General features: G+C 48.2%; 1 protein-coding gene across 4 annotated transcripts in view; it reads left to right on the top strand.

Moving 5' to 3' along the window:
- The window catches only part of LOC115139501 (tyrosine-protein kinase Fyn-like), a 67,050-nt gene that overhangs the window by 34,948 nt on the left and 14,487 nt on the right, over window positions 1-17,615 (top strand). For all 4 annotated transcript variants that reach the window (XM_029676986.2, XM_029676988.2, XM_029676987.2 and 1 more), the window contains 2 exons: window positions 12,497-12,762; window positions 14,695-14,791. In XM_029676986.2, the coding sequence (XP_029532846.1) occupies window positions 12,504-12,762; window positions 14,695-14,791 (356 nt within the window). In that variant the 5' untranslated portion in view covers window positions 12,497-12,503. The remainder of the gene's footprint in view (window positions 1-12,496; window positions 12,763-14,694; window positions 14,792-17,615) is intronic.

Here is a 17,615-nt window from a genome sequence, read left to right as displayed (position 1 = left end):
TTACTTGGCGCTATGTTTTGAAACATCTCTGTGATACGGAATGCAGAACAGACACATAATAACTTCAGATTCTATAGGGATTTACACAGCTTTGTTATTCAGGTTGATAAATTTACAATAGCTTACCGTGTTATCTTTCTATGAGAAAATAACAGTGGAATAAGTACAGTAACAGCGGTGCAGGCGCCACGGGGGGGGCAAAAGGTGGCTCAGCCCCCTCAGTTAAAACCTGTGCCTCTTCACTCTAGTTTTATGTCCCTATTTAAAAATAGCTTAAAAAATTCAAGTGATTTAGTGACAGGTTGGCACAAAATCTCTTCTCTCCGCTGCGCTGTATCAGCACCATGGACAGAGCGAGCCCGCTGTGTGTGTGTGTGTGTGTGTGTGTGTGTGTGTGTGTGTGTGGGGGGGCTATGGAAAGCCACTGGGCGGTTAGGTATGACTCTCTTTTCGGGTTTCCATAAAAAGCAGGAAAAGCTGCTGCTCATCTGTGGTATGCTACGTAAATAATGATACTCCTCCGTCTGAAATACTTGATTTTGACTTATAAGGACGGGGTCAAGTTTACAGTTGAAGCTGCATCCCTCAACTCTGCCTCACGCCCCACCACTATAGAGTTTAGTTAGCTTCTTAGCTAGCTCTAAAATGTGTTAGTGCTAGTAGCCTATTTAGCTCTAAACAGCTAATCTGCCACAATGGATGTCAGAAATGAAACCACCGAGGCCGTCGCCAAGCTCAGCAGCGACGATGCTGCCGTGCTGTAGACAGGTCCGCGTGAATAGCCCACCCCTCCTTCAACAAGCGCCGCCAGAATAATGGCTCCACAGCCCCCTCCACCCCAGACCGGTTTCTGACGATCTTGGAACAGAGGAGCCAGCCCAGGTTAGCGTAGAATCCTCCCCTAGCCGCAGGTTTTCTGTCCAAAAACGTTAATTTAATAGCAACTGGTTCATAGGAAGAGAGTGGCTGGAATACTTGGTTGCTGCAGATGTGTCATTTTTGGTTCCCTCATTGAAAGTTCTGTATTTGGTCCAGTGCTAACGTACCCAAGGCAGGTATTCTATCTGAAAGCATGCTATTGATAGAGCCAAATAAATTTGCGAGGCAAAAATCAAGAAAGGAGCATTTTGAAATGCGCTGCACTGTGGAAAGAAATACAAGTTGTATTTGGCTGCATTCACATAGGGTAATTCACCTATTATGCACTGGTAATTCATCATTACCAACTAGGCCTTTCTTTGTATTGTCGCTGTCCATTGTGCTGATATAGCACAGCGGAGATGGGTTACAGATTTTGGGCCAACCCTGTCACTTCAAAAATACCCAATGTACTCGGAGTCTCGGCATTCGAACTTAATTCTAATGCAAGAACTCCCCGAAATTGTGTCCCCTCACCGATTTCAACAGCCCCTTTAGTCACTTTAACCTGGCGCCGGGTCTGAGTAACAGTATCTGTGGATTGTGTTGTAAATGCATGATAACACAATGCTGGTACTTGATTCTTAGCCTGATTAAAAACCAACTAACGGTTTCCACTAACTGCAGTCCAAGGGAGAGAAAGCAGGGAAGCCACATTGCTAATCCCCGCCTTGAGAGCATTAGACTGGGCTCAGGCAGGCTAACAGCTAAGGCTAAAGGCTGAGGCTCAGTGGTGAGAGAGCAGCAGTCCTCCTCCCGGCCAGGCAGCTCCTCTCCCCCTATGGGTAAATGCTAGTCAGGTTTTTACATCTGAGTCATTTAGCATACTCTCTTATTCAGAGCGACTAACACTAGTGAGTGCATACATTTTCCCCGTGGGAATCGAACCCACAACCCAGACGTTGCAAGTGCCATGCTCTACCAACTGAGCTACTCAGCAGCACTCAGAATGCACTGACACTAAGTCACCCTGACACAATGGTGCCAAATCAGGCCCCTCCCACTCACCCAGCCCAGCACAGCCTAACCATGGCTGGCCTGGTCTTTGACTGACAGGCGCAGGCAGGGCAGAGGATAGTGGCCTTCCTCGGGAATTGGTGGAGGAGGAGGAGGAGGAGGGGGGTAGGAAGATGGCTCAGTGTTGTGATCCTGGCTTCTCAGAGAGTTGGGGGAGAAGGGTTATCCACAGTTTGACAGCTCACAGTTCATAATCCCACCCCTGGAGAGGCAGCCTCCCATGCCCAAAAGCAACTTGCTGAAATTAACCATAAACAGTGGGGTGGGGGTTGGGGGTGGGGGGGACGCATGAACGTCACACAACTTGACTGCCTCAGTTAGTCCCGGTACTTTATGGCTGTGGCAGAGAGAGGCGAGCTACAGATGCAGGCTTCTAGCTACAGGCTGTTCTGCTCTTCTTATCTTCAACCCAGGAAACAATGTTAGACACCGAGGAGCTTATTGTGGGGGGGATAGAGTGGTCCCCGCTTGCCTTTTTAATTACAGGGCTTGGAGCATCCTCCAGCAGACCTCCTGGTGGGCACATGCTGGGGGGGGGAGCCATGAAACAAGATAATCCCAGATACACAAGGCTAATGCACTGACTCCCATTCCCTTTGAAAGGCACTGATACGGGGCCCTGCAAAAGTATTCAGACACCTTGGATTTCTTCACATATTATTGTGTTACAAAGGGGGATTGCAATTGATTTAATTGTCTTTTTTTTGTCAACAAATGTACACAAAATACTCTGTAATGTCAGTGGAATATATATATATATATATATATATATATATCTATAGATAGATAGATATAGACATTGTTTCTGTTATAGATTAAATGTAAAATAATGTAAACGTTTATGAAAATATAGTTGTTGCCTAAGTATTCAGCTCCCTGAGTCCAAACATGTTAGAAACCCCTTTGGCTGCAATTACAGCTGTGAGTCTTCTTGAATAAGCCTGTAACAGCTTTGCACACCTGGGTATTTTTTTTATTACACAAGCTCTGTCGAGATGCTGGGGATCACGGCTAGACAGCGATTTTCAAGTTTTGCATAGTATTTAAGCAGATTTAAGTCAATATTGTAAAACTGACCACTTAGGAACATTCGCGGTCTTCTTGGTAAGCAACTACAGTATACAGTGGGGAGAACAAGTATTTGACACACTGCTGATTTTGCAGGTTTTCCTACTTACAAAGCATGTAGAGGTCTGTCATTTTTATCATAAGTACACTTCAACTGTGAGAGACGGAATCTAAAACAAAAATCCAGAAAATCACATTGTATGATTTTTATCTAATTAATTAGCATTTTATTGCATGACATAAGTATTTGATCACCTACCAACCAGTAAGAATTCCGGCTCTCACAGACCTGTTAGTTTTTCTTTAAGAAGCCCTCCTGTTCTCCACTCATTACCTGCATTAACTGCACCTGTTTGAACTCGTTACCTGTATAAAAGACACCTGTCCACACACTCAATCAAACAGACTCCAACCTCTCCACAATGGCCAAGACCAGAGAGCTGTGTAAGGACATCAGGGATAAAATTGTAGACCTGCACAAGACCTCTGGTGGGCTACAGGACAATAGGGAAGCAGCTTGGTGAGAAGGCAATAACTGTTGGCGCAATTATTAGAAAATGGAAGAAGTTCAAGATGACGGTCAATCACCCTCAGTCTGGGGCTCCATGCAAGATCTCACCTCGTGGGGCATCAATGATCATGAGGAAGGTGAGGGATCAGCCCAGAACTACACGGCAGGACCTGGTCAAAGACCTGAAGAGAGCTGGTACCACAGTCTCAAAGAAAACCATTAGTAACACACTACGCCGTCATGGATTAAAATCCTGCAGCGCACGCAAGGTCCCCCTGCTCAAGCCAGCGCATGTCCAGGCCCGTGTGAAGTTTGCCAATGACCATCTGGATGATCCAGTGGAGGAATGGGAGAAGGTCATATGGTCTGATGAGACAAAAATAGAGCTTTTTGGTCTAAACTCCACTTGCCGTGTAGAAGGATAAGTACAACCCCAAGAACACCATCCCAACCGTGAAGCATGGAGGTGGAAACATCATTCTTTGGGGATGCTTTTCTGCAAAGGGGACAGGACGACTGCACCTTATTGAGGGGAGGATGGATGGGTCCAGGTATCGCAAGATCTTGGTCAACAACCCCCTTCCCTCAGTAAGAGCATTGAAGATGGGTCGGGGCTGGGTTTTCCAGCATGACAACGTCCCGAAACACACAGCCAGGGCAACTAAGGAGTGGCTCTGTAAGAAGCATCTCAAGGTCCTGGAGTGGCCTATCCAGTCTCCAGACCTGAACCCAATAGATAATCTTTGGAGGGAGCTGAAAGTCCGTATTGCCCTGCAACAGCCCCGAAACCTGAAACCAAATATTAAGTTCTGCTTTTCTGATGTATCAAATACTTATGTCATGCAATAAAATGCAAATTAATTACTTAAAAATCATACAATGTGATTTTCTGGATTTTTGTTTTAGATTCCGTCTCTCACAGTTGGAGTGTACCTATGATAAAAATGACATCCTTTGTAAGTAGGAAAACCTGCAAAATCGTCAGTGTATCAAATACTTGTTCTCCCCACTGTATATTTGACCTTGTGTTGTAGGTTATTGTCCTGCTGAAAGGTGAATTCCCCTGCCGGTGCCTGGTGGAACGCAGACCAAAATCAGGTTTCATGATTTTTGCCTGTGCTTAGCCCTATCCCATTTTATTTTTTTTATCCTGGAAAACCCCCCAGTATTTGCAGATGACAAGCATACCCATACCATGATAGAGCAGCCACCATGCTTGTTACTCAGTGACGTTTGCATTTACGCCAAAAGGTGTATTCCTTTGCCGTGTAGTTTTTTTCAGTGTTAGCACGTTGTTCCATACAAGATGCATGTTTTGGAATATTTCTATTCTGTGTATTTGTGTTCTTCCTTTCACTCATTTAGGTCATTATTGTGGAGTCACTACTATGTTGTTGATTCATCCTCCATTCTCTCCCATCACAGCCATTGAACTCTGTAGCTGTTTTAAAATCACCAATGGCCTCACGGTGACATCCCTAAGCAGTTTCCTTCCTGTCCTGCAGCTCAGTTCCGAAGGACGACAATCTTTGAGGTGTTGGGGTGGTTTAATACATCATCCACAGCATAATTATTAACTTGACTATTGCTTGAAGATACTCAATGTCTGATTTGTTACTGTTACCCATCTACCAATCACTGCCCTTTTTTTACGAGGCTTTAAAAAAAAACACCCTGGTTTTTGCAGTTTAATCTGTCCTTGATTGTCACGTTCGTTGGAATGAATGTCGGACCAAGGCGCAGCGCAGCGTATGTTGAGTTCCACATAATTTATTAAAGAAGTGAAACTACAGCAAAGACGAAACAATAGACTAACAAATAACGAACCGTGACAACACCACTAACTCAAAACATAAACAATATCCCATAACCCACAGGTGGAAAAAAATGTGACTTAAGTACGATCCCCAATTAGAGACAACGATATTGGAATCATACCAAAACCCCAACATAGAAAAAAACAACCCAGAACCCCACATAGAAAATATAAACTAGATTAACCCCCCAGTCACACCCTGACCTACAGATGTAGTATGTATGGGGGACAGAGGAAGGGGTAGTCATTCAAAAATCATGTCGACTCCTATTATTTCACACACAGTGAGTCCATGTACCTTTTTATGTGTTTTTTTTTTAAGCCACATTTGACTAATTTAGGCTTGCCTAAACTAAAGGAGCTGAATAATAATGCAATGACTATATTTTGATTATTTAAAAAAAATATGAGTACAATATTGTTGTTTTTCAAATCGTTCTTCCTCTTTGACATGACAGAGTATGTTGTGTGTATTGTTGACAAAAAACACAAATTCATTAGAATCCCACTTTGTATTGTGTTACAATCTGAAGAAATGCAAGGTGTCTGAATACTTTTGCAAAGCACTGTATGTGTGTTCAGGGCAGAGGCTACTGTTGTGCCAGAGTCGTTTTTTGTGGCTTTAAAGGAGAACTACATTCTGGATTGAGTATTGTCCTCAAAGAGACTCTGATCAGTGGCTCGGCTAGTCAGTGTGTTGTTGGTCAAGGTAAGAGCACAATACGGCTTCTTATGAGGCCAAATCAGTTTCATATCTCACAGGATTCCTAACGTGAATTGGAGCTTCCGTGTTGTTTTCCTTTCATTCACAGTAAGCCATGGAGGGTAAGATTCTTTTTTTAAATGATCTATTTCCCTCCCTCTCTTTTGGTGAAGGCTTCTCCGTAGAAAATCAGTGGCAGATCTCTCCTTTTGTGGGATGCGGGAAATAAGGGGGGCGAGCCCGGCCAGCAAGCCCGACCGTCAAGCCCGACCGTCAAGCCCGACCAGCGCCAGCCCTCTCTTTGGGCTAGGCGACTCCTGGGGGTTTCTAGGAGGTTTGGATCCCGCCTCAGGCCTGCTCCTCCAGCGGTGTTATTGTGCCTAATTGTTTCCTCAGAGCCGTGCCAGGTGACCTCTGTAACCCGTCCTGAACACGAGCTCTCTCTCCTCACAGAGACACAGCGAGAGCAGTCAGTCAGACCCGGAAGCAGTACACCACAGGACTCTCTCTCCTCACAGAGACGCAGCCAGAGCAGTCAGTCAGACCCGGAAGCAGCACACCACAGGACTCTCTCTCTCTCCGCCAGCTGATGATGAATCACATAACACCAGGCCTTGTGATAGAGGGAGGGAAAGGAAGAGAAAGAGGAGGGGACCTGATGCACCACACAGTCCGATTTAGAGTCCTAAACATACAGTATAGAGATTTGGAGGGATCAAAAAATTATTACGAGGGTCGGTGTCAGAATGTTGATGCCGTGAATTGACTTAATCCCAATGTTCGCCTTGCAGCTGTTGTGATAATTGAGCCACTAGCGCTTACACATGCACACACTGCTCACCCCTTGATTGCGTGCGTCGGGTGCTATGTTTGTGTTCCTGTTCATGTTAAGTGGCTGTATGTAGGTTGGGGATTGAATGAGGCATAAGCCTCTGAGCGTTAACCTTGAATGGTGCAGGACCGCTCGTGATGCTGCTGCCTGTGTGCGTGACAGAGGCTGGCTGGCTGGTTGGCAGCACGCTGAGAGCACAGAGGCAAGGCCGTCCCCCGGCGGACTGGGGCTCAGCATGTGACGCCCAGCACTGATCATTATTCTGCTCCTTTTGTCAAGTGTTTGGGGGCAGTGCTCCGCCCCAAGGCACTCCTCCTTCTGCTCCCCCACCCTCTCCCCCTTTTACTCTCTCCTTGTCTCACACTTCCAGTTAACCTCTCTCTCTCCCTTTCTCTCTCTCTCTCTCTCTCCTTCCCCCGCTCTTGCTCTCTCTCGCTCTCTCCTCTCGCCCCCCTTGATAATCTTCTATCTCATTATCTCTGTAGACCTCCCGCTCTCTCTGTCTGAAAGTCTATTTTAACATTCACTCGGTTTCACCCGATGAAGGGTATAACACTGAGGCAGGCTAATGTTCCACACGCGCGGAACTAAAGTGAGAGAACAACACCAAATGTCTTGATCCTTTGTCTGGCTCTGAAGTGGTGAAAGTAAAATAGGTTAGGCCACATCAGTGAGCTGGCTTGGCCACACAGTAAGGACTAGGCCATTTAAGATGAGCTCACAAAAACATCCACAGACCCACAGATGGATGTGTACTGTACTGAACAGGTGTCCATATTATTTCCTGCTCCCTCATCTCCTCCCTGCTCTCTGCTCTGAGATGATGGCATCCTGTAAAGGCCTACTGTGTTCTGTCCAGATAGAGGGGGTCCCATGAGGGTCCAGACTACCCCAGTGCATAAATCGACAGTGTAGCCCCCCCCCCCCCCCCCCCCGCTAATGATTCATCACCCCCTATGAAATATACATGACTCCATCCAGGGTGTTCCCCCCTCAGTTCTCTTGCAGCTGGCCCAACACCGACTGAGGCATGCCTACCTTGATTTTGCACAACTGTCCCATGAATAATTGACATGAATCTGAACGAACGTGTGTCCACTGTGGATGGATCTTTTTTCTGAGCGAGCGTATGTTCACTGTGGATGGATCTTTTTTCTGAGCGAGCGTGTGTTCACTGTGGATGGATCTTTTTTCTGAGCGAGCGTGTGTTCACTGTGGACGGATCTTTTTTCTGAGCGAGCGTGTGTCCACTGTGGATGGATCTTTTTTCTGAGCGAGCGTGTGTTCACTGTGGGTGGATCTTTTTTCTGAGCGAGCGTGTGTTCACTGTGGATGGATCTTTTTTTCTGAGCGAGCGTGTGTTCACTGTGGACGGATCTTTTTTTATGAGCGAGCGTGTGTTCACTGTGGATGGATCTTTTTTTCTGAACGAGCGTGTGTTCACTGTGGATGGATCTTTTTTCTGAGCGAGCGTGTGTTCACTGTGGACGGATCTTTTTTCTGAGCGAGCGTGTGTTCACTGTGGATGGATCTTTTTTCTATCCCTTTCTTCTCTTTAGAGACTGATTGCCGGAGACATGCTCGAACATGTCACCTTCTTCATTTAATCCATTTTTGTCCCTTTTGCTTTTTATTTAATGAACAGGAGCCTTAGATTCTTCAAATCTTTAGATCTTTGGCTTTCAATTAAAGCTCTTAATGGGTTTGGTCCATATAGACCCTAAATGAATGGCCTTTATTTTAACTAATTATAGACCCAACTGCTACTCTGCTTCTGGTTATGTTCTGCTTTATAATGGATTTTGCCTGAAGGACCATTGATCTGATTGGCTGAATCAATCTGAGGAGGAGAAGAAGAGTGAGGGTTTCTATATGAAACACTGTGCTGATGGCTTTCAGTCGCTTTCAGGCTGTTATTCTGCAGCAGAGGAAGGGGAGGAGTAAACAGCAATACAAGTGCCTACGGCTAGCAGGTGTTTTCTCAACAGGAGGGAATAATTCATCAGTGGAGAGAAGGAGAGGGAGAAAGAAAGATGGAAGGGGGGCGAAGAAAGAGATGAAAGAGGTTGGGTTTAAACAAATGGAGCAGTGAGGCTGAGCTCAGTCCCTAGCCTGTGTTGAGGGGTCCATAGTGAGCAGTGTTGAGGGGTCCATAGTGAGCAGTGTCGAGGGGTCCATGGTGAGCAGTGTCGAGGGGTCCATGGTGAGCAGTGTCGAGGGGTCCATGGTGAGCAGTGTCGAGGGGTCCATGGTGAGCAGTGTCGAGGGGTCCATGGTGAGCAGTGTCGAGGGGTCCATGGTGAGCAGTGTCGAGGGGTCCATGGTGAGCAGTGTCGAGGGTCCATGGTGAGCAGTGTCGAGGGGTCCATGGTGAGCAGTTTCGAGGGGTCCATGGTGAGCAGTTTCGAGGGTCCATGGTGAGCAGTTTCGAGGGGTCCATGGTGAGCAGTTTCGAGGGGTCCATGGTGAGCAGTGTCGAGGGGTCCATGGTGAGCAGTTTCGAGGGGTCCATGGTGAGCAGTTTCGAGGGTCCATGGTGAGCAGTGTCGAGGGGTCCATGGTGAGCAGTTTCGAGGGGTCCATGGTGAGCAGTGTCGAGGGGTCCATGGTGAGCAGTGTCGAGGGGTCCATGGTGAGCAGTGTCGAGGGGTCCATGGTGAGCAGTGTCGAGGGGTCCATGGTGAGCAGTGTTGAGGGGTCCATGGTGAGCAGTGTCGAGGGGTCCATGGTGAGAGGGGTCCATGGTGAGCAGTGTTGAGGGGTCCATGGTGAGCAGTGTCGAGGGGTCCATGGTGAGCAGTGTTGAGGGGTCCATGGTGGACAGTGTCGAGGGATCCATGGTGAGCAGTGTCGAGGGGTCCATGGTGAGCAGTGTCGAGGGGTCCATGGTGAGCAGTTTCGAGGGGTCCATGGTGAGCAGTGTCGAGGGGTCCATGGTGAGCAGCTTCGAGGGGTCCATGGTGAGCAGTGTCGAGGGGTCCATGGTGAGCAGTTTCGAGGGGTCCATGGTGAGCAGTTTCGAGGGGTCCATGGTGAGCAGTGTCGAGGGGTCCATGGTGAGCAGTGTCGAGGGGTCCATGGTGAGCAGTGTCGAGGGGTCCATGGTGAGCAGTGTCGAGGGGTCCATGGTGAGCAGTGTCGAGGGGTCCATGGTGAGCAGTGTTGAGGGGTCCATGGTGAGCAGTGTCGAGGGGTCCATGGTGAGAGGGGTCCATGGTGAGCAGTGTTGAGGGGTCCATGGTGAGCAGTGTCGAGGGGTCCATGGTGAGCAGTGTTGAGGGGTCCATGGTGGACAGTGTTTGTAGCACTGGGCTGAGGCTCTGTTAGTTCATGGCTGACGGTCTCCTGCTATGAGGACTGTCCTATAGCTGCCTACTGCAGGATAGAATAACAATACTGGGAGTGGTCCTGCAGTACTCTGGGATATGGTTGAAGCTGACTACACACTGCATCTCCCATCATTTACACAGCAGCAACCTATTCCAACGGGCTCCTTTGGAATCACCTATAATACTGTGCCGCTATCAGAGGAGCTTTGACTGTATCTAGTCAACAGCATACCGCTTCCACAGATTACTCTGACATTTACCACAACACAAGCCAAGCCTTCTGACCGGCTAACAGAGATCAATGAAAATGTCAATGTCCAACAGCCAATCCAATCTCTCTCTCTGCTGCTAGGCGGCTATGTTGTGAGGTAGATTATCGAGCAACTTTGAGCCTTTTCAGTGATGCTACAAGTTGTTAGGTGTAGCTAGGCGATTAGAACTGCTGTGGAATCCACCACTGACCATAGCAGTTATCTGATTCCTCTTCCCACTCAGGGCTTGTCGACTTGGATTACAGAGTTGGACCGCTGAGTCATTGTGGCATTTACTGCATTCGCACGTCCATTTTGCGGAGCCAGGTTGGTTTGTCAGGTCACGGTCACAGAGCAAATACGATGCTCTGATATGTTATGTAGTTTATGAGATTGGATGATGTCACCGAGATACCTTTTCATCTGATCTCTATATCTGTGTGGATTCAGCCTTAATCTACAAATATAATCCAATATATAGTGTATGCTTTAATAGATTGGGAACCCTGACGTTGTTTATTTCTCTGTCTCTGTCTGTCTGTCTCTCTCGCTGTCCTCTCTTTCTCTCTCTCTCTCTCTCTCTCTCTTTGGACAAGCGGGCGGTAGTCAGTCAGTGACGATGACGGAAGAAGGGTCTGGGCCACGGCCATGCTCTTATGGGTGACCATTGTCCTGCTGCTGTGCTGATTGATGGAGAGGAGGATGGCTTCCTATAGTTTGGGCCTTATTTTTCCCTTTGACCAAAGGGAAGCAAACTGAGCCAGAGTCTCTTCTCCTTGCATGTGTCTTCAATGACTGCAGACTGCACGTCCTGCTCCTCTCAGAAGAGATGGAAGAGCCAGGAGACTCTGGGCCAGGAGGCTTGGAATGAGGGGGGGGAGAGAGAGAAGGAGGGAGATGGAGGGATAAAGAGACAGAAAGAAAAACAGGGCTCTGATTTAAATCCTGAATATTTTCAAATGACACGTTTGAGGGCAGTCGGTGGCTTTAGCTGAAGGCTAGATCAGCAGTCTGTCTCCATAGGAACACTGCAATTTACAGTCTATTTGTCTCCACTGATCTACTACACAGACAAAGTGTTATGTTCGTGTTTGTTTTGCACACTGGTAATGAGATGACATTCATTCTCGCAGGGTGAATAAAACTACCCAGTGGTAATCTTCCCCAGCACCACGGTAGTAGAGCTTGGCTCTCGGCCGTTCATTAACTTTACGCTTTCGTTTTGACAGTGCAAATACCATCTCAGCTAACGCATAAATAGTCTACTGAAGGTATATATTTTTTTGTTTGTATGTAGGTGTGTTTATATACTGGTATTTAATGACCTAGATAATACGCTACTCTTGGCTGAACAATGGGTGGTAGGAACACGGAGATGTCTGGAAAAATGTCCCGTCTCTTTAACTGACAGAAGTAACATCCACACTGCAGTTGCTCTCCTCTCTCCATCCCCACCTCTGGAGTCCATTTGACCGTACGGACGGTCGACACTGGCAGTGATGTGATCATAGAAATAATCGATGAGCTAATACCCCTGAGACCCTTCCTCCATGGGTCCCCTGCTCCCCGACTAGCTCTCCTTCCCCAAGTCCAGTGTGTATCACAGTGTGGTTTTTCTCCTGGCCATGAAAGACACTGTGTGTGTGTGTGTGTGTGTGTGTGTGTGTGTGTGTGTGTGTGTGTGTGTGTGTGTGTGTGTGTGTGTGTGTGTGTGTGTGTGTGTGTGTGTGTGTGTGTGTGTGAGTCATCCGGAGCTCTGCTGTGTGTGTCGTCTGTATGTGTGTGTCAGGCTATAAACCTCCCAGTATTCTGCTCTGTGTGTGTGCTTGCGTGCGTATCAGTCTATAAACTTCCCAGTGGTCCTTGAGAGAAAGCATCCCAAGGAAAGGTGATCTGAGGAGATGGGAGAGCAAACCAAGATGTCCAACAATGTCAAAGTTCACCTCTATTGCATGTATTACTACTCATCCTTTTCAGACTGGTTGAACAATTGATTTCCTGTCAAGTTGATAATCCCTCTTCTCTCTCTGTGTTTCTCCTTGACTTTATAGAATATAGATGATGGGCTGTGTGCAATGCAAGGATAAAGAAGCAACCAAACTCACGGATGACCGAGACACCAGCATCTCCCAGAGTGCCGCGGGCTACCGCTATGGAGCCGACCCCACGCCACAGCACCAGCACTACCCTAGCTTCGGGGTCACCGCCATCCCAAACTTCAACAACTTCCAGGCACCCGTTGGCCAGGGGATAACGGTTTTTGGAGGGGTCCACACCTCCTCCCACACAGGGACACTCCGCTCCCGTGGCGGAACAGGTAGGGGTTTTGATATGTTCCCCTTTACCCCTTTACGGATTTCCCCCGACTCTCTTCACCTCACGGCCCCGTCCCGGCGCCTCGCCCCTGTGTTGGAACGTCCGGCCGGCGCTTGCAAGGCCTTTTGTGTGTGCTTTCATTGTTTACATAGGGAATATTTCCAGTCAGGATATCCTTCATGTTTTACTGAGCCACAGCTGTTACAAGAAGAACTCAGCGTTTCCACTTAGCTAAACACGGCTTCCCTCAAAGTGTGGATTATTTCTGTCCCAAAGCGGTCCAAATCCACACAGGCGGTCGCAGTGGACCAAGGGGTTTAGCTTTTACATTTCTTCCTAGTCTGGAACTTTGGTACAAGCTGTCCCTCTCCCTCTCTCAACCACTTTAATGACAAAATAATGGTACTGCCTTGTCCGATCAGCCTCATAGCTTCATCTGTATGCACTTAATTAATAGTCAGAATGGAAGTTCACAGCTAGTATCGTTTGTCCCTTGGCCTTATGTAACTGAATTGAATGGGCTTCACATACCACGATTCTCAGATTCTGCATAACCAAGCCTGGTTGTTGTGTTGTGGTTTGCTCTGTGGGTTTCTTGTAAATGGTGGAGATGTGGAGTTATTGTTTCAAAAGGGATGCCGTCTGTATCTCGGGACTGGTGTGGCGGGTAGACGCGTCAGAGGTGTGGCTCTCAAAAGCCCCCGGTGTGCTCTCTCTGTCTCTCTCTTTCTCACTCTGTCTCTCTCCCTCTCGTCTCTCTCTTTCTCTCTGTCTCTGTACTGTGTCGCGTGAAAGGCAGCCGCTTGTGCTCTTCTCACTGCTGATATCATTAAGGGCCCTGCTCTCAAAGCACACGCTCATCATTTCCTGTAGAACACATTGTCCCTTCCACCCCCCAGTCACAAGGGCTAGGGCTTTGAAGTGACCTGAGGTAAATGTGATGACGAGGCCCTTGAGGAACAAGAAGAGCACACTCAAGCTTCCTCATCAGCCCTTTCAAGCCAATCAGCTAGCTCCTCGGGTCACCTGCAGGCAGCATGGGTAAAGATCAGGCCGGCCCAGCTTGCGAGGTCCACATACACCGTGCCTCTTGATGTTCCTTCCTGGTTCCTGCCCAATCACAGCCACAACTCACTGACATCCTTCTATCCTCTAGTGTGTGTCTGCCTGTGTTTGTGGAGACTGGGAGACTGCAGTGGAGCAGCCAGGCAGTACCACTGTTAGTGTGCGATACCTCTGTAGGTCCCGGGTTGTATTTGGCCCACTGTCACTGTGTTGAAACTAGATTTGTAAGGCTGTGTAGGCTTCCACCATATCGCCGGGATGCGTCAAGTCTTTTCAGATGAGGGAAATGAGATGAATAAAGAAAGCTCTTTAGACTTTGTGGAGGCTTATCCTGAGAGATTCAGCAGGCCGCCTGGGTAGATGGAGCTCAGCCCTTCTCTTAGCCCAGTCTGTCTGGAGCCCCTACACACTTCCCCAGGGACTAGGAGGCTTTCACACTTGTCTCAGTCTAATCTTGGAAAGGAATGTGTTTTTCCTATTTGACAGAACTCTGCAATTACATATGTTATTTACTGTACGTGTCTGCTGAGAGGTTATTTGTCTGCTGAGAGGTTATTTTCCATTCACCATTTCTGCAGTATTTGTGTGCTACCTTCTAGGTGAAAGATGCCCAGTGTACTGTTACGAAGACTAATTTACAGCTAGTTATGCCCATAAAATGGACGATTGATTTCACATTTGAATTCAATACAGCGCATACACAGTATATCCACTGCATCCAGAAATGGCTGCCGTCTCTCGTATAAAAAGCGCACAGTGCACGCAGCCTCCCTCCCAATGCCAGTCAGTTCAATGTGAGTCTGTCAGACTCTCGGGTTCATTCGCTGCTCGTCCTGAGTGCTGACGCTGTGTGTTTATCTCTCGGCAGGAGTCACCCTCTTTGTGGCACTTTACGACTACGAGGCCCGGACAGAGGACGACCTCAGCTTCAGGAAAGGGGAGAAGTTTCAGATTATCAACAGCACGTAAGTACAGTAGCAGTACAGAGGCTTATCACACCCACTGCACCGAGGGGGGGGGGCATGTCTATATTATATATGTCAATTAGAATGCATATTACAATCACTGTTGCAGTCTGGCTGTCAAGGTAAGGCATTTTGATCGGGGGGAAGTGGTGATTGAATGGTGTCTGGGACAGCTGTTGTATTTGCATTTTCAACCACGAACGGCTGCGGTTACATCTACATTTAAACTGGGTGGAGCAGTCAGGGGTCTTTAGTTTGCAGTGGATACTGGGTGGAGCAGTCAGGGGTCTTTAGTTTGCAGTGGATACTGGGTGGAGCAGTCAGGGGTCTTTAGTTTGCAGTGGATACTGGGTGGAGCAGTCAGGGGTCTTTAGTTTGCAGTGGATACTGGGTGGAGCAGTCAGGGGTCTTTAGTTTGCAGTGGATACTGGGTGGAGCAGTCAGGGGTCTTTAGTTTGCAGTGGATACTGGGTGGAGCAGTCAGGGGTCTTTAGTTTGCAGTGGATACTGGGTGGAGCAGTCAGGGGTCTTTAGTTTGCAGTGGATACTGGGTGGAGCAGTCAGGGGTCTTTAGTTTGCAGTGGATACTGGGTGGAGCAGTCAGGGGTCTTTAGTTTGCAGTGGATACTGGGTGGAGCAGTCAGGGGTCTTTAGTTTGCAGTGGATACTGGGTGGAGCAGTCAGGGGTCTTTAGTTTGCAGTGGATACTGGGTGGAGCAGTCAGGGGTCTTTAGTTTGCAGTGGATACTGGGTGGAGCAGTCAGGGGTCTTTAGTTTGCAGTGGATACTGGGTGGAGCAGTCAGGGGTCTTTAGTTTGCAGTGGATACTGGGTGGAGCAGTCAGGGGTCTTTAGTTTGCAGTGGATACTGGGTGGAGCAGTCAGGGGTCTTTAGTTTGCAGTGGATACTGGGTGGAGCAGTCAGGGGTCTTTAGTTTGCAGTGGATACTGGGTGGAGCAGTCAGGGGTCTTTAGTTTGCAGTGGATACTGGGTGGAGCAGTCAGGGGTCTTTAGTTTGCAGTGGATACTGGGTGGAGCAGTCAGGGGTCTTTAGTTTGCAGTGGATACTGGGTGGAGCAGTCAGGGGTCTTTAGTTTGCAGTGGGTGCCGTGGAAAGGTTCTGTGTTGTTCTTCAGTCTGCTCTGGTCTGGACTTTCGCTTTGAACCGTCTGACACGAAGTGCAGCCACCCTGTTTCCTGTGCCTACTCTACGGCCATGTTGGGTACAGTTACCCTTCTGTCAGCAAAACTGTCTCAGACCAGCCAATGGGAAGACAGCTGATATTTCAAACAGGCTGCTTTTTTTTCTACGTGAAAGACTCCACTCAGCTGAATTGATAGCCTGCGCACTGCAAAATAAAAATGTATATTTCTCTCAGGAGCGTGTGTGACTGGGTCTGTTTTAGGTTTGTGGTCATCTCCTCTATTCTCCCCATGTTCACCCCTGTGGGTGTTCAACCTAAACTCTGGGCCCAGCACAGTGTCTCCTCTCCTCTCTAGTCACCACGCCCATTCATACTGCTTTAGCATCCTGTCCTGTCACCCCATGCGGAAGGGCTGCTCTTCCTCCTCATACTGCAGCAGCACACCTTTCACCTTTCCACCCACCGCCTTCCCCATCTAGAGCAAAGGCAGGAAGAGCACCATCATTAGTAACCCTCCCTATCCTCTCCTCATCTCTCCTCCTCCTCCTGGGCAGTGGCCAGAAAGAGCTGCATCCACCACCCTCCATCGCCCGTCCTCAGTCCGCCCACGCCTGCTGCTTCCCTCCCTCCCTTCCTGGCAGGAACCTCTAACTGGGTACACTGCCCCCTCCTGGATAGAAGACTAGTTGCACCCAACCCAGTCCCAGACCCTGTCTCTCCCTCGTAGTCAGGGCTGCCTGGCGCAAAGACAGTACGTGGCAGATGCCTGTTCAGACAGGGCTTAGGTGAGCAGCCCTGGGACTCCCTCGGACACACTGTGCACCGAGCAGTGGGTGAAGGGACTGTTGTGTTGTGATGTGGTGGTATCCTCAAGGGAACACTGAGCTTGGTGTAGGCATCTAACACGTTCCAGGGAATCATCATAAACAATAAGACTCAAGTCTTTATAATGCTCCAGTTTGATTGCTTGTGCTAGTTTCCTATAGCAGTTTTGATATAAAGACACATTTATAAGTGTTTATAATTCTTAGCACATTTTTCTCAGACTGAAAAATGACCTCAGAAATATGCAGGAAATAGCTCTGATTTGTTGTTCAATGGTTCAAGTCTCAAGGGTTAGTAAATTGGGTATTGTTTTTGTACATATTCCAACTATGAATACTATGGTGGTGGATACCAGCCTGACTCCAGTCTGTCGACACAATCCACTCATTACTCTGTCATCAGCAGTGACCACAGGGAAGGGGGGCTAGTCAGAGCGTTACAATACTTCTGGAGATGGGAGGAGGATGGTTCTCTCTTTGTTTACATGTTGTTGTTTTCTGTCTTTGTGGCGGAGTCGAGATGGTTTAAAGGGGGTTGAAGAAGACAGACGGGCCCCTCCAGTCTCTCTCTCTCTCCCCCGTCTCTCTCTTTCTCTCTCTCTCTCCCCCGTCTCTCTCTCTCTCTCCCGTCTCTCTCTCGCTCTCTCTCTCTCCCCCGTCTCTCTCTTTCTCTCTCTCTCTCCCCCGTCTCTCTCTCTCTCTCCCCCGTCTCTCTCTCCCGTCTCTCTCTCGCTCTTTCTCTCTCTCTCTCTCCCGCTTTCCTCCCAGCAATCCACCCTTCCTCTCAGCTGTTAGCGTTAGTGTGTTAGGGTGAACACACTAGCCCTCCAGGGGGAACCTCCATTCTGCTCTCAG

Source organism: Oncorhynchus nerka, linkage group LG13, assembly GCF_034236695.1.
Source record: "Oncorhynchus nerka isolate Pitt River linkage group LG13, Oner_Uvic_2.0, whole genome shotgun sequence".
NCBI classification, from domain to species: domain Eukaryota; kingdom Metazoa; phylum Chordata; class Actinopteri; order Salmoniformes; family Salmonidae; genus Oncorhynchus; species Oncorhynchus nerka.
Note: the sequence above shows the minus strand (reverse complement) of the source record. Positions and strands in the feature narration are given on the sequence as shown.